The sequence below is a fragment of the Mobula birostris genome, chromosome 10, assembly GCF_030028105.1.
Source record: "Mobula birostris isolate sMobBir1 chromosome 10, sMobBir1.hap1, whole genome shotgun sequence".
Taxonomy (NCBI): domain Eukaryota; kingdom Metazoa; phylum Chordata; class Chondrichthyes; order Myliobatiformes; family Myliobatidae; genus Mobula; species Mobula birostris.
In genome coordinates, this window is record NC_092379.1 from 54,305,408 (window position 1) to 54,321,443 (window position 16,036).

Genomic DNA, 16,036 nt, shown 5'->3' on the forward strand with positions numbered 1-16,036 from the left:
CCGACACTTTAACCTTGTTCCCATCTCATGCAGGATCCCAGCGGATGTTCTCGTTGCAAACTTCACTTCAGTAGAGTTGTGCAGTCTCAACCCTCCCTGCCAGCATATTACCGATTGCGTTTGGGCACTCACCACCCATGAAGGGATGTGGATGGCTGGAATAAGCGCTGGTGGAAACATTAACAGTGGTACGGCAGGGGGATGGAGCATGGGGTGGGAAGTGGGGGGAGCATGTCACCAGCAGTGATGGAGAAGTTACTGCGAAAAGTCCCAGAGGACAGGATTAATCTGCACCTGGTAAGGCAGGGTTTAGCCCAACTGGTAATTGGTTTATTATTGTCATGTTACGAGATACCATGAAGATCAGTACTTTGAGGTAGTACAAGGGAAAGTAATGACAGAATGCAGATTATACACACTTAGTGGCTATGTTATAGGCATAGCTGCTCGTTAATGCAAATATCTAATCAGCCACAAACATGAGGAAATCTGCAGATGCTGGAAATTCAAGCAACACACATCAAAGATGCTGCCTGGCCTGCTGCAATCATGTGGCAGCAACTCAATGCGTAAAATTGAGTTTAGGAGGTGAGAGGTAATGTTGCAGCTGTATAGGACCCTGGTCAGACACCACTTGGAGTACTGTGCTCAATTCTTGTTGCCTCACGACAGGAAGGATGTGGAAACCATAGAAAGGGTGCAGAGGAGATTTACAAGGATGTTGCCTGGATTGGGGAGCATGCCTTATGAGAATAGGTTGAGTGAATTCGGCCTTTTCTCCTTGGAGCGATGGAGGATGAGAGGTGACCATTGAGTGTGGGTCTTCAGGCTCCTGTACCTCCTCCCTGATGGTAGTAGCATCAAGAGGGCATGTCTTGGATGGTGAGGGCCCTTGGTATAAGATGATGAGAAGCATTGATCGTATGGATAGTCAGAGGCTTTTCCCCAGGGCTGAAATGGCTAGCATGAGAGGATATAGTTTTAATGTGCTTGAAAGTATGTACAGAGGAGATGTCAGGGATACGTTTTTTATGCAGAGAGTGATGAGTGCGTGGAATGGGCTGCCGGCAGTGGTGGTGGAGGCGGAAACGAGCTTAGAAAAATAGAGGGCTATGGGTAAAGCCTAGGTAGTTCTAAGGTAGGGACATGTTCGGCACAGCTTTGTGGGCCGAAGGGTCTGTATTGTGCTGTAGGTTTTCTATGTTTCTATGTTTAAAAGCAAGCAGTCATCAGAATGGGGGAGAAATGTGATTGAAGTGACTGAGACTGTGGAATGACTGTTGGTGCCAGGTAGGGCGTGGTCAAAAACTGCTAATCTCCTGGGAATTTCACGCACAACAGAGTTTAAGGAGAATAGCGCAAAAAAAAACCGAAAAAAATCTAGTCAGCAGAAGTTCTGTGGGTAAATATTAATGAGAGAAGTCAAAGAAGAACAGCCAGATTGGTTCAAGCCGACAGGAAGGTGACAGTAAATCAAGTAACCATATATCACAACAGTAATGTGCAGCAGAGCATCTTTAAACACATGTCGAACCTTGATGTGGATGGGGTGCTGCAGCACAAGACCACAACATACATTTAGAAGTCACTTCAGTAGATCGAGAGGAACTTTATAAAGTGGCCACGGAGTACAGTGTTAGAGTTACAGAGAAAGGGCAGTGCAGGCAGATGTAGGCAGTGAAGGTGAAAGGGACAAGACAAAGTAGATTGTGAGGTCAAGGGTTCATTTTTGTTGTACAAACAGTCAGTTCAGGAATTATCTAACAGTGGGAGAGAATTTGTCTTTGAGCCTCGTGGGGCAGGTTTTCGAGTTCTTGTACCTTGTCCTAATAGGAGGAGGAAGAAGGATGTTTGGGTAGGGTGCAGTCTTTTATTTAATGTTGGCCTTGATTCTCAGATTCTGTTGGACTAATTGGATTGAGTTTATTGAAGAGGTGACAAAATGTGTTGATGATGTCAATGCAGTCTGCCTGGACTTGAGTGAGGCCTTCAACAAGATCCACATGGGAAAGTGGATAAGAAGCTGAGAGCCACAGGATTCAGGTTGGCAAATTGGTTTGGTAATAGGAAGCAGAAGGTGATGGTGGAGGGCTGTTTTTGTGATGTAGTCTGTTTCCAGTAGTGTACCACAATGCCTTATACATTCATGAGCTGAATATGAATATAGGAGGTGCAGTTACTGACTTTGCAGTTGACACAAAAGTTGGTGGCATTGTTGATAGTGATCATGGTTTACAGAATCAGGTTTATTGTCACAGTCTTATATGGTGGATTCAGGTCAGTTGGGCAGCCATTTATTCAGGCCATTTGGACCATTAGAGACCAAAAGACAAAGGAGCAGAATTAGGCCATTCAGCCTGTCGAGTCTGCTCCACCATTCCATCATGGCTGATCCCGGATCCTACTCCACCCCATACACCTGCCTTCTCGCCACATCATTTGATGCCCTGACCAATCAGGAAACTATCAACCTCCACCTTAAATATATCCACAGTCTGTGGCAGAGTATTTCACAGGTTCACTACCCTCTGGCTAAAAAAATTCCTCCTTACCTCTGTTCTAAAGGGTTGCCCCTCAATTTTGAGGCTGTGCCCTCTAGTTCTGGATACCCCAGCCATAGGAAACATCCTCTCCACATCCACCCTAACTAGTCATTTCAACATTCGGTAGGTTTCAAATAGATCGCCACACATTCTTCTAATTTGTAGTGAGTACAGGCCCAAAGCTGCCAAGCACTCCTCATATGTTAACCCCTTCGTTCCTGGAATCATCCTTATAAACATCCTCTGGACTCTCTCCAATGACAACACATCTTTTCTGAGATATGGGGCCCAAAACTGTTGACAATACTCCAAGTGCGGCCTGACCAGTGTCTTATAAAGGCTCAGCATTATCTCCTTATTTTTATATTCTATTCCCCTTGCAATAAATGCCAACATTGCATTTGAGTTCATTACCACAGACTCAACCTGTAAATTAACCTTCTGGGAGTCTTGGACAAGGACTCCTAAGTTTAGGACAACTGAAAAACTAAATCAAGAAAATATCCACTTAATTTGGACACTATGCCACTTTATTGAGGCAGGAGATCGTTGCCAGTTTCTACCTAGCATTAGCCACATGCACTCGCATGTCTGTTAGACACAACATGCTCCCTGCTTGGAGCGAACAGCTTTTAAATAGCATCAATTGGGTGTGTTGTGCTCAAAGAGCAGTGATTTTTGGCACTGGTGATGGATCACTGTGGTTTCAAGCATTTAGGCTTAGAGACATCAGAAACAGCTGGGAGTGAAAATAAAATGATTTCACTACTTCAACATGTTAGAAACCATGAAGAACTTGAAGGTATCAAAGATCATCTTGAATGTTACAATGAAATGAAGATTTGGAGCATGCAATCGTCGATAGCATTACATGAAGGCAGTCCGTTATCTGCAGTAGGTGTCTGCGTTGATTTTGGTCATTACGTACACTGGATGAATTCCTCTGTTGATAACTATTAGGAACTAATACATAGGTTTATAGAACTGTTGATAGTATTCTACTTTGTTCTGTATTTTATTTAAATACCTTTTTAACTATTTCCATTAAACTTCAGCTAATTGGGGGAGTCACTTAATTAGGCCAAAATCTACTGGCCCCGATGTGTCCCAATTAACTGGAATTCGCCGTATAACATGAAGTTTGTTGCCTTGAGGCAGCAATGCAGTGTTAAGACATAAAACTACTATAAATTACTAAATCAATAAAAAGTGCCAGTAAAGGAATAGTGAGGTAGTGTTCACGGGTTCATGGACCATTCTGAAATCTGACGATGGAGGAGAAGAAGCTGTTTCTAAAATATTGAGTGTGGGTCTTCAGGCTCCTGTACCTTCTCCTTGAAGGTAGTAACTTGAAGAGGGTATGTCCTGGGTGGTGTGGGCACTTGGTGATAGATGCCACCTTCTTGATTAATTAATAAAATGGCAGAGGACTGGCATATAGAATTGAATCTGTTAAATATGAGGTGATGAACTTCGGGAGAAATAATAAGGGTGGACCATAAGACCATAGGACATAGGAGCAGAATTAGGCCATTCAGCTCATCAGGTCTGCTTTGCCATTAAATCATAGCTGATTTATTTGTCCTTCTCAACTCCATTGTTCTGTCTTCTCCCCATAACCTTTGACAACCTGATTAATTAAGAACCTATCAATACCCCTTTAACTATACTCATTGACTCGGCCTGTGAGGCTGTCTGTGGCATTGATTGTGGGTAGATTCACCACCCTCTGGCTGAGAGTTCACTAATTTTCTTTGAAAGAATGCCCCGAGTATGTTTTACATCTGGTACAGTGTTTAGGTTTAACATTGCACTTAAGAGATAATGATTCTAGCAGTTCTATAATCTCAGCATTACACTGGAGGTCCACAGCGAATGCCTTGGGAGCATTGAGGAATGGAAGGACCTTGTGTATTAATTCGAGGAAAGATTTTCTTCACCTAGAGAATAACTGGAATCTAGAATGCAGTCCCTCAGCATGGGAGTGAAGATCATAAGACTTAGGAACAGAATTAGGCTATTCGGCCCATCAAGTCTGCTCCACCATTTCATCATAGCTGATCCATTTCCCTCTCAACCCCATTCTCCTTCCTTCTTCCCATAACCTTTCATGTTCTGACTAATCAAGAACCTATCAACCTGCGCCTTAAGTACACCCAATGACTACAGCCGCCTGTGGCAATCTCAGAGCAGAACAACGCCCCCCCCATCCCATCTCTGTCTCCACTGATGCCCTTGGGTACGTGGGTTGAGGCAAGTACTATCCCAGCAAGAGCCACAACACTGGGCAAGTGATGATTCTCTGCACTAGGTACCTGTAGACACTGCACTGGATAACTAAGGGCTCACTGCAGTGGATAACTGGGGACTCACTGCATAGGCACTGTCACCCTTTTACTGCAGGAGTGAGCTGGGTTTGGCAACATGCCACACTCTAGAATGTCTTCCCACGCAATGCCGATTGCATTCCTCGGCCTGCCCTGACAGAGTTGGAGAGGGAGGGAGCCTTTCTGCTCTTCCTAGGGTGGTTGTGTGGGGGTGGGGGGAGGTAAGGGCTTGACTAGTGTGTTGGAGGTCGGGCCAACAGTTCGACCCTTCCTTCTCACCGCGTCTCTCTGCAACACATTGAGACAGACAACATGCACACAGGCGCATCAGCCCACCAGTTCACAAAGTAACATTTATTATCAGAGTACACACAACCCTGATTCGTTTTCCTGTGGGCATACTCATCAAATCTACAGAACAGTAACTGTAAACAGGATCGATGAGCAACAAACTTTTCAAATGCAAATATCAATAAGTAGCAATAAATAAGAAGAGCATGAAATAAAAAGACGAAGAGTCTTTAAAGTGAGACCATCAGTTGTGGGAACAGCAGAAACAGAGTGAGTGTAGTTATCCCCTTTTGGTTAAAGAGGGTTGAGGGGTAGTAATTGTTCTTGGACCTGGTGGTGCAAGTCCTGAGGCTCCTGTACCTTCTACCTGATGGCAGCAGCGAGAAAAGAGCATGGCCTGGGTGGTGAGGATCTTTTATGATGGATGAGCTTTTCTACAGCAATGTTTCATGTAGATGCACTCAATGGTTGGGAGGAATTTCCCATCATGCACTGAGCTGAATCCACTACCTTTTGTAGGATTTTCCACTCAAAGGCATTGGTGTCCCTGCACCAGGCCATAATGCAGCCAGTCAGCACACTTTCCACCACACATCTATAGAAGTTTGCCAAGGTTTTTGATGACATGGCGAATCTCTGTTTATTCCTCCACATTCCCATCCACTCTCCCCAGGTTCGATCTCTCATCCACACACTGAAGGCAGTTTATAGGCCAGCCATGATCCTGGCTGCTGGAGCAGGATTAAGAGCCAAATTGGTATTGGTTTATTTTTGTAATATATTGAAAAAGTTGTCTTGCATACCCTTCATACTGATTAAATCATTACACAGTGCATTAGCATACCACACGACAGAACACTAACACCGCAGAATGAAGTGTTTTATAAGAAGTGCAGTACAGGTAAGCAAGAAAGTGAGGCCAAAAGTCTGTCTTAACCTACAAGACCCAGTCTGATAAGAGTAGGTAGCAGCTGTCCTCGAGCTTGGTGGCCTGGGGTGCTCCAGTGCTGGAGAAATTGCTCGGTATTTGACAGGCGCTGGATCCTTCCCTCAAACTGAACTTGTGAACTCGCTGATGTTTCTCTTGTGTCCCTTCTGCTCCTACCAGCCCTGTTCTCGAGAAACCCGCAGTACAGGCTGACACTGCTGGAAGAGGATGAGGAGCTGCAGGACGGCAAGCCCTGCTGCACCATCAGTGTGCAACTGCTGCAGAAATACGGTCGCAAGAAGGACGGCTCTAAGCACCTGTACATCGCATTCAACATCTTCACAGTGAGTAAATCAGAGAGCATCACACACACCCACGTATGTACACTCTCACACACACACATGTACACGCTCACAGTGCACACACTCTCACACACACACGTACATGCTCACAGTGCACACACTCTCACACTGACACATGTACATACTCACAGTGCACACACTTTCACACCCACCCTCACACTCCATAGGAACTGAAAGGTTGAAAGATTAGTTTTATTTGTCACATGTACATCAAAACATTGAAACATACAGTGAAATACATCAACGATCAAGACAGAACAAGAATGTGCTGCAAGTGTCGCTATGCTTCTGGCACCAATATAGCAAGCCTACCAGTCACTAACCCTCACCTGTACATCTGGAACATCGCAGAGTATATTTTAGTGTCTCTGTGAGTGTGTGTATGCATATTTCAGTGTGTGTGTATTTCAGTGTACGTATGTATTTCTGTGTGTGTGCATTTTGTGTGTGTTTTTCAGTATGTCTGTGTGTCAGGTTCTAACTCTTTGCTCTTCCTGTTACAGGTCCCACAGCAGGTATGTATCTTGTGACCCTGACACTGGCCTGAATCCTATCAGATATAATTGGACCTGGTCCTTTCCCTCTCTCCCACCTCCACACATCCCCTGCCTTACCTGCACACAGCCTCCCTTGGTCACATTTACATCAACACCCAGCTCATCTCCTTCGCCAGCCCTCCCAACACTCTTCCCTTCATTAAACAGATTTCAACATACACCACCCCAGACCCTGATATCCCAACCCTGACTGGCTCCTCCTCTGGTGCTAGTTTTCATGGGTTAATGGTCCATTCAGAAATCTGATGTTGGAGAGAAAGCAGCTATTTCTAAAATATTCCCCCACCTCACCCACAGTTACTCTCACCCACTGGCAGAAACCACAACGGTACTCACGAATATTCCCCCACCTCACCCACTGGCAGAACCACAACAATACTAAAAATATTTCCCCACCTCACCCACTGGCAGAAACCACCATGGTACTAACGAATATTCCCCCACATCACCCACTAGCAGAAAACACCACGGTACTAATGAATATTCCCCCACCTCACCCACTGGCAGAAACCACAACAGTACTAACAAATACTCCCCCACCTCACCCACTGGCAGAAACCACCATGGTACTAACGAATATTCCCCCTCATCACCCAATGGAAGAAAGCATCACATTACTGATGAATATTCCCCCACCTCACCCACTGGCGGAAATCACAACAGTACTAATCAATATTCCCCCACATCACCCACTGGCAGAAACCACCATGGTGCTCATGAATATTCCCCGCACCACACCGACACTTACTGTCACCCACTGGCAGAAACCACAACGGTACTCAGCAATATTCCCCCACCTCACCCACTGGCATAAACCACCACGGTACTAATGAATATTCCCCCACCTCACCCACTGGCAGAAACCACAATGGTACCAACAAATATTCCTCCACCTCACCCACTGGCATAAACCACCACGGTACTAATGAATATTCCCCCACCTCACCTAGTGGCAGAAAACACAATGGTACTAATGAATATTACCCCACATCACCCACTGGCAGAAACCACCACGGTACTAACGAATATTCCCCCACCTCACCCACTGGCAGAAACCACAATGGTACTCATGAATATTCCCTCACATCACCCACTGGCAGAAACCACCACGGTACTAATGAATATCCCCCCACCCCTCCCACTGGCAGAAACCACTAGGGTACTCACAGATATTCCCGACGTCACCCACTAGCAGAAACCACTACAGCATTAATGAATATTCCCCTACCTCACCCACTGGCAGAAACCTCTACCCTACTCACGAATATCGCCCCCACATCACCCACTGGTAGAAACCACAAAGGTACTAACGAATAATCCCCCACCTCACCCATTAGCAGATACCACAAAGATACTAACAAATATTCCCCCACCTCACCCACTGGTAAAAACCACCATGGTACTAACAAATATTCCCCACATCACCCACTGGCAGAAATCATAACATTACTCACAAATATTCCCCCACCTCACCCAGTGGCAGAAACCACAATGGTACTAATGAATATTACCCCACCTCACCCACTGGCATAAACCACTACGGTACTCATGAATATTCCCCCACATCACCCATTGGCAGAAACCACCACGGTACTAACGAATATTCCCCACATCACCCACTGGCAGAAACCACAATGGTACTCATGGATATTCCCTCACATCACCCACTGGCAGAAACCACCACGGTACTAATGAATATTCCCCCACCCCTCCCACTGGCAGAAACCACTAGGGTACTCACAGATATTCCCGACGTTACCCACTAGCAGAAACCACTACAACATTAATGAATATTCCTCCACCTCACGCACTGGCAGAAACCACCACGGTACTAATGAATATTCCCCCACCTCACCCACAGGCAGAAACCACCATGGTACGAATGAATATTCCCCCACCTCACCCACTGGCAGATACCACAACAGTACTAATGAATATTCCCCCACCTCACCCACAGGCAGAAACCACAACAGTACTAACAAATATTCTCACATCTCACAGACTGGCAGAAACCACCACGGTACGAATGACTATTCCCCCACCTCACCCACTGGCAGAAACCACCACAGTACTAATGAATGTTCCCCCACCTCACCCACCGGCAGAAACCACCACGGTACTAATGAATATTCCCCCACCTCACCCACTGGCAGAAACCACCACGGTACTAACGAATATACCCCACATCACCCACTGGCAGAAGCCACCACGGTACTAACGAATATTCCCCCACATCACCCATTGGCAGAAACCACTACGGTACTAATAAATATTCCCTCATCTCACCCACTGGCAGACACCACCACGGTACTAACGAATATTCTCCCACCTCACTGCCTAGTAGAAACCACAATGGTACTAACAAATATTCCCCCACCTCACCCACTGGCATAAACGACCACGGAACTAATGAATATTCCCCTACTTCCACCCACTGGCAGAAACCACAACAGTACTAACAATTATTCCCCCACCTCACCCACGGGCAGAAACTACCACGGTACGAACGAATAATCCCCCACATCATCCACCAGCTGAAACCACATTGGTATTAATGAATATTCCCCCACATCACCCACTGGCAGAAACCACCATGGTACTAATCAATATTCCCCCAGTTCACCCACGGTTACTAGCACCCACTGGCAGAAACCACAATAGTACTCAACAATATTCCCCCCACCACACCCACACTTACTCTCACCCACTGGCAGAAACCACAACGGTACTCAGCAATATTCCCCCACTTCACCCACTGGCAGAAAGCACCATGGTATGACCAAATATCCCCCCACATCGCCCAGTGGCAGAAACCACCACGGTACTAATGAATATTCCTCCACCTCATGCACTGGCAGAAACCACCACGGTACTAATGAATATTCCCCCACCTCACCCACTGGCAGATACCACCACAGTACTAATGAATATTCCCCCACCTCACCCACAGGCAGAAACCACAACAGTACTAACAAATATTCTCACACCTCACAGACTGGCAGAAACCACCACGGTATGAATGAATATTCCCCCACCTCACCCACCGGCAGAAACCACCACGGAACTAATGAATATTCCCCCACCTCACCCACTGGCAGAAACCACCACTGTACTAGGAATATACCCTACATCACCAACTGGCAGAAGCCACCACCGTACTAACGAATATTCCCCCACATCACTACCTGGCAGAAACCACCATGGTACTAACAAATATTCCCCCACCTCACCCACTGGCAGAAACCACCATGGTACTAATGAATATACCCCCTCCACCCTCTGGCAGAAACCACAACGGTACTAATCAATATTCCCCCACCTCACCCATTAGCAGATACCACCAAGATACTAACAAATACTCCCCCACCTCACCCACTGGCAAAAACCACCATGGTACTGACAAATATTTCCCTCATCACCCACTGGCAGAAATCATAACATTACTCACGAATATTCCCCCACCTCACCCACTGTCAGAAACCACCACGGTACTAATGAATATTCCCCCACGTCACTCGCTGGCAGAAACCACCACGGTACTAACGAATATTCCCTCAACTCACCCACGGGCAGAAACCACCACGGTACTAACGAATATTCCCCCACCTCACCCACTGTCAGAAACCACCACGGTACTAATGAATATTACCCCACCTCACCCACTGGCATAAACCACTACGGTACTCACGAATATTCCCCCACATCACCCAGTGGCAGAAACCACAACGGTACTCACGAATATTCCCACACATCACCCACTGGTAGAATCCACAACGATACTAACGAATATTCCCCCACGTCACTCGCTGGCAGAAACCACCACGGTACTAACGAATATTCCCTCAACTCACCCACGGGCAGAAACCACCACGGTACTAACGAATATTCCCCCACCTCACCCACTGGCAGAAACCACCATGTTACTAATGAATATTCCCTCAACTCACCCACGGGCAGAAACCACCACAGTAATAACGAATATACCCCTCATCACCAACTGGCAGAAATCACCATGGTACTAATGAATATTCCCCCACCTCACCCACTAGCAGAAACCACCACGGTACTAATGAATATTCCCCCACCTCACCCACGGGCAGAAACCACCACGGTACGAACGAATAATCCCCCACATCATCCACCGGCTGAAACCACATTGGTATTAACGAATATTCCCCCACGTCACCCACTGGCAGAAACCACCATGGTACTAATCAATATTCCCCCAATTCACCACGGTTACTCTCACCCACTGGCAGAAACCACAATATTACTCAACAATATTCCCCCCACCACACCCACACATACTCTCACCCACTGGCAGAAGCCACAACGGTACTCAGCAATATTCCCCCACCTCACCCACTGGCAGAAAGCACCATGGTACGACAAAATATGCCCCCACATCGCCCAGTGGCAGAAACCACCACGGTAGTAATGAATATTCCCCCACCTCGCGCACTGGCAGAAACCACCACCGTACTAATGAATATTCCCCCACCTCACCCACAGGCAGAAACCACCACGGTACTAACAAATAAACCCCACATCACCAACTGGTAGAATCCACAACGATACCAACGAATATTCCCCCACGTCACTCGCTGGCGGAAACCACCACAGTACTAACGAATATTCCCCCACCTCACCGCCTGGTAGAAACCACAATGGTACCAACAAATATTCCTCCACCTCACCCACTGGCATAAACCACCACGGTACTAACGAATATTCCCCCACCTCACCCTCTGGCAGAAACCACCACGGTACTAACAAATATTCCCCCACCTCACCCACTGGCAGAGACCACCATGGTACTAACGAATATTCCCCCTCATCACCCACTGGCAGAAACCACCATGGTACTAATGAATATTCCCCCACCTCACCCATTAGCAGATACCACAAAGATACTAACAAATATTCCCCCACATCACCCACTGGCAGTAACCATGACAGTACTCACGAATATTCCCCCACTTCACCCACTGGCAGAAATCACAATGGTGCTAATGAGTATTCCTCCACCTCACCCACTGTCAGAAACCACGACGGTACTAATGAATATTCCCCCACCTCACCCACAGGCAGAAACCACCACGGTACTAACAAATAAACCCCACATCACCAACTGGTAGAATCCACAACGATACCAACGAATATTCCCCCACGTCACTCGCTGGCGGAAACCACCACAGTACTAACGAATATTCCCCCACCTCACCGCCTGGTAGAAACCACAATGGTACCAACAAATATTCCTCCACCTCACCCACTGGCATAAACCACCACGGTACTAACGAATATTCCCCCACCTCACCCTCTGGCAGAAACCACCACGGTACTAACAAATATTCCCCCACCTCACCCACTGGCAGAAACCACCATGGTACTAACGAATATTCCCCCTCATCACCCACTGGCAGAAACCACCACGGTACTAATGAATATTCCCCCACCTCACCCATTAGCAGATACCACAAAGATACTAACAAATATTCCCCCACATCACCCACTGGCAGTAACCATGACAGTACTCACGAATATTCCCCCACTTCACCCACTGGCAGAAATCACAATGGTGCTAATGAGTATTCCTCCACCTCACCCACTGTCAGAAACCACGACGGTACTAATGAATATTACCCCACCTGACACACTGACATAAACCACTACGGTACTCACGAATATTCCCCCACATCACCCATTGGCAGAAACCACTACGGTACTAATAAATATTCCCCCATCTCACCCACTGGCAGACACCACCACGGTACTAACGAATATTCTCCCACCTCACTGCCTAGTAGAAACCACAATGGTACTAACAAATATTCCCCCACCTCACCCACTGGCATAAACGACCACGGAACTAATGAATATTCCCCTACTTCCACCCACTGGCAGAAACCACAACAGTACTAACAATTATTCCCCCACCTCACCCACGGGCAGAAACTACCACGGTACGAATGAATAATCCCCCACATCATCCACCAGCTGAAACCACATTGGTATTAATGAATATTCCCCCACATCACCCACTGGCAGAAACCACCATGGTACTAATCAATATTCCCCCAGTTCACCCACGGTTACTAGCACCCACTGGCAGAAACCACAATAGTACTCAACAATATTCCCCCCACCACACCCACACTTACTCTCACCCACTGGCAGAAACCACAACGGTACTCAGCAATATTCCCCCACTTCACCCACTGGCAGAAAGCACCATGGTATGACCAAATATCCCCCCACATCGCCCAGTGGCAGAAACCACCACGGTACTAATGAATATTCCTCCACCTCATGCACTGGCAGAAACCACCACGGTACTAATGAATATTCCCCCACCTCACCCACTGGCAGATACCACCACTGTACTAATGAATATTCCCCCACCTCACCCACAGGCTGAAACCACAACAGTACTAACAAATATTCTCACACCTCACAGACTGGCAGAAACCACCACGGTATGAATGAATACTCCCCCACCTCACCCACCGGCAGAAACCACCACGGAACTAATGAATATTCCCCCACCTCACCCACTGGCAGAAACCACCACTGTACTAGGAATATACCCTACATCACCAACTGGCAGAAGCCACCACCATACTAACGAATATTCCCCCACATCACTACCTGGCAGAAACCACCATGGGACTAACAAATATTCCCCCACCTCACCCACTGGCAGAAACCACCATGGTACTAATCAATATTCCCCCACCTCACCCATTAGCAGATACCACCAAGATACTAACAAATACTCCCCCACCTCACCCACTGGCAAAAACCACCATGGTACTGACAAATATTTCCCTCATCACCCACTGGCAGAAATCATAACATTACTCACGAATATTCCCCCACCTCACCCACTGTCAGAAACCACCACGGTACTAATGAATATTACCCCACCTCACCCACTGGCATAAACCACTACGGTACTCACGAATATTCCCCCACATCACCCAGTGGCAGAAACCACAACGGTACTCACGAATATTCCCACACATCACCCACTGGTAGAATCCACAACGATACTAACGAATATTCCCCCACGTCACTCGCTGGCAGAAACCACCACGGTACTAACGAATATTCCCCCACCTCACCGCCTGGTAGAAAACACAATGGTACCAACAAATATTCCTCCACCTCACCCACTGGCATAAACCACCACGGTACTAACGAATATTCCCCCACCTCACCGCCTGGTAGAAACCACAATGATACCAACAAATATTCCTCCACCTCACCCACTGGCATAAACCACCACGGTACTAACGAATATTCCCCTACTTCCACCCACTGGCAGAAACCACAACAGTACTAACAAATATTCCCCCACCTCACCCACGGGCAGAAACTACCACGGTACGAACGAATAATCCCCCACATCATCCACCGGCTGAAACCACATTGGTATTGACGAATATTCCCCCACATCACCCACTGGCAGAAACCACCATGGTACTAATCAATATTCCCCCAGTTCACCCACGTTTACTCTCACCCACTGGCAGAAACCACAATAGTACTCAACAATATTCCCCCCACCACACCCACACTTACTCTCACCCACTGGCAGAAACCACAACGGTACTCAGCAATATTCCCCCACTTCACCCACTGGCAGAAACCACTACAGTACTAATCAATATTCCCCCACCTCACCCACTGGCAGAAACCACCACGGTACGAATGACTATTCCCCCACCTCACCCACAGGCAGAAACCACAACAGTACTAACAAATATTCTCCCACCTCACCCACTGGCAGAAACCACCACAGTACTAATGAATGTTCCCCCACCTCACCCACCGGCAGAAACCACCACGGAACTAATGAATATTCCCCCACCTCACCCACTGGCAGAAACCACCACTGTACTAACGAATATACCCCACATCACCAACTGGCAGAAGCCACCACGGTACTAACGAATTTTCCCCCACATCACTACCTGGCAGAAACCACCATGGTACTAACAAATATTCCCCTACCTCACCCACTGGCAGAAACCACCATCGTACTAATGAATATTCCCCCTGATCACCCACTGGCAGAAACCACAAGGATACTAACAAATATTCCCCCACCTCACCCACTGGCCAGAACCACCATGGTACTAACAAATATTTCCTTCATCACCCACTGGCAAAAATCATAACATTTCTCATGAATATTCCCCCACCTCACCCAGTGGCAGAAACCCAATGGTACTAATGAACATTCCCCCACCTCACCCACTGTCAGAAACCACCACGGTACTAATGAATATTACCCCACCTCACCCACTGGCATAAACCACTACTGTACTCACGAATATTCCCCCACATCACCCACTGGCAGAAACCACAACGGTACTCACGAATATTCCCCCACCTCTCCGCCTGGTAGAAAACACAATGGTACCAACAAATATTCCTCCACCTCACCCTCTGGCAGAAACCACCACGGTACTAACAAATATTCCCCCACATCACCCACTGGCAGAAACCACCATGGTACTAACAAATATTCCCCCACATCACCAACTGGCAGAAACCACCACGGTACTAACGAATAGTCACCCACATCACCCAATGGCAGAAACCACTATAGTACTAACGAATATTCCCCCACATCACTACCTGGCAGAAACCACCATGGTACTAACAAATATTCCCCCATCTCACCCACTGGCAGAAACCACCATGGTACTAATGAATATTCCCCCACCTCAAACATTAGCAGATGCCACAAAGATACTAACAAATATTCCCCCACATCACCCACTGGCAGTAACCATAACAGTACTCACGAATATTCCCCCACCTCACCCACTAGCAGAAACCACAATGGTGCTAATGAATATTCCTCCACCTTACCCACTGGCAGAAAGCACCATGGTACGACCAAATATGCCCCCACATCGCCCAGTGGCAGAAACCACCACGGTACTAATGAATATTCCCCCACCTCACGCACTGGCAGAAACCACCACGGTACTAATGAATATTCCCCCACCTC

General features: G+C 47.2%; 1 protein-coding gene across 1 annotated transcript in view; it reads left to right on the forward strand.

Moving 5' to 3' along the window:
- The window catches only part of LOC140204044 (calpain-8-like), a 205,112-nt gene that overhangs the window by 122,586 nt on the left and 66,490 nt on the right, over positions 1 to 16,036 (forward strand). Inside the window, exons 9-10 of the mRNA XM_072270290.1 lie at positions 34 to 188; positions 6,270 to 6,433. Coding sequence (XP_072126391.1) covers positions 34 to 188; positions 6,270 to 6,433 — 319 coding nt within the window. The remainder of the gene's footprint in view (positions 1 to 33; positions 189 to 6,269; positions 6,434 to 16,036) is intronic.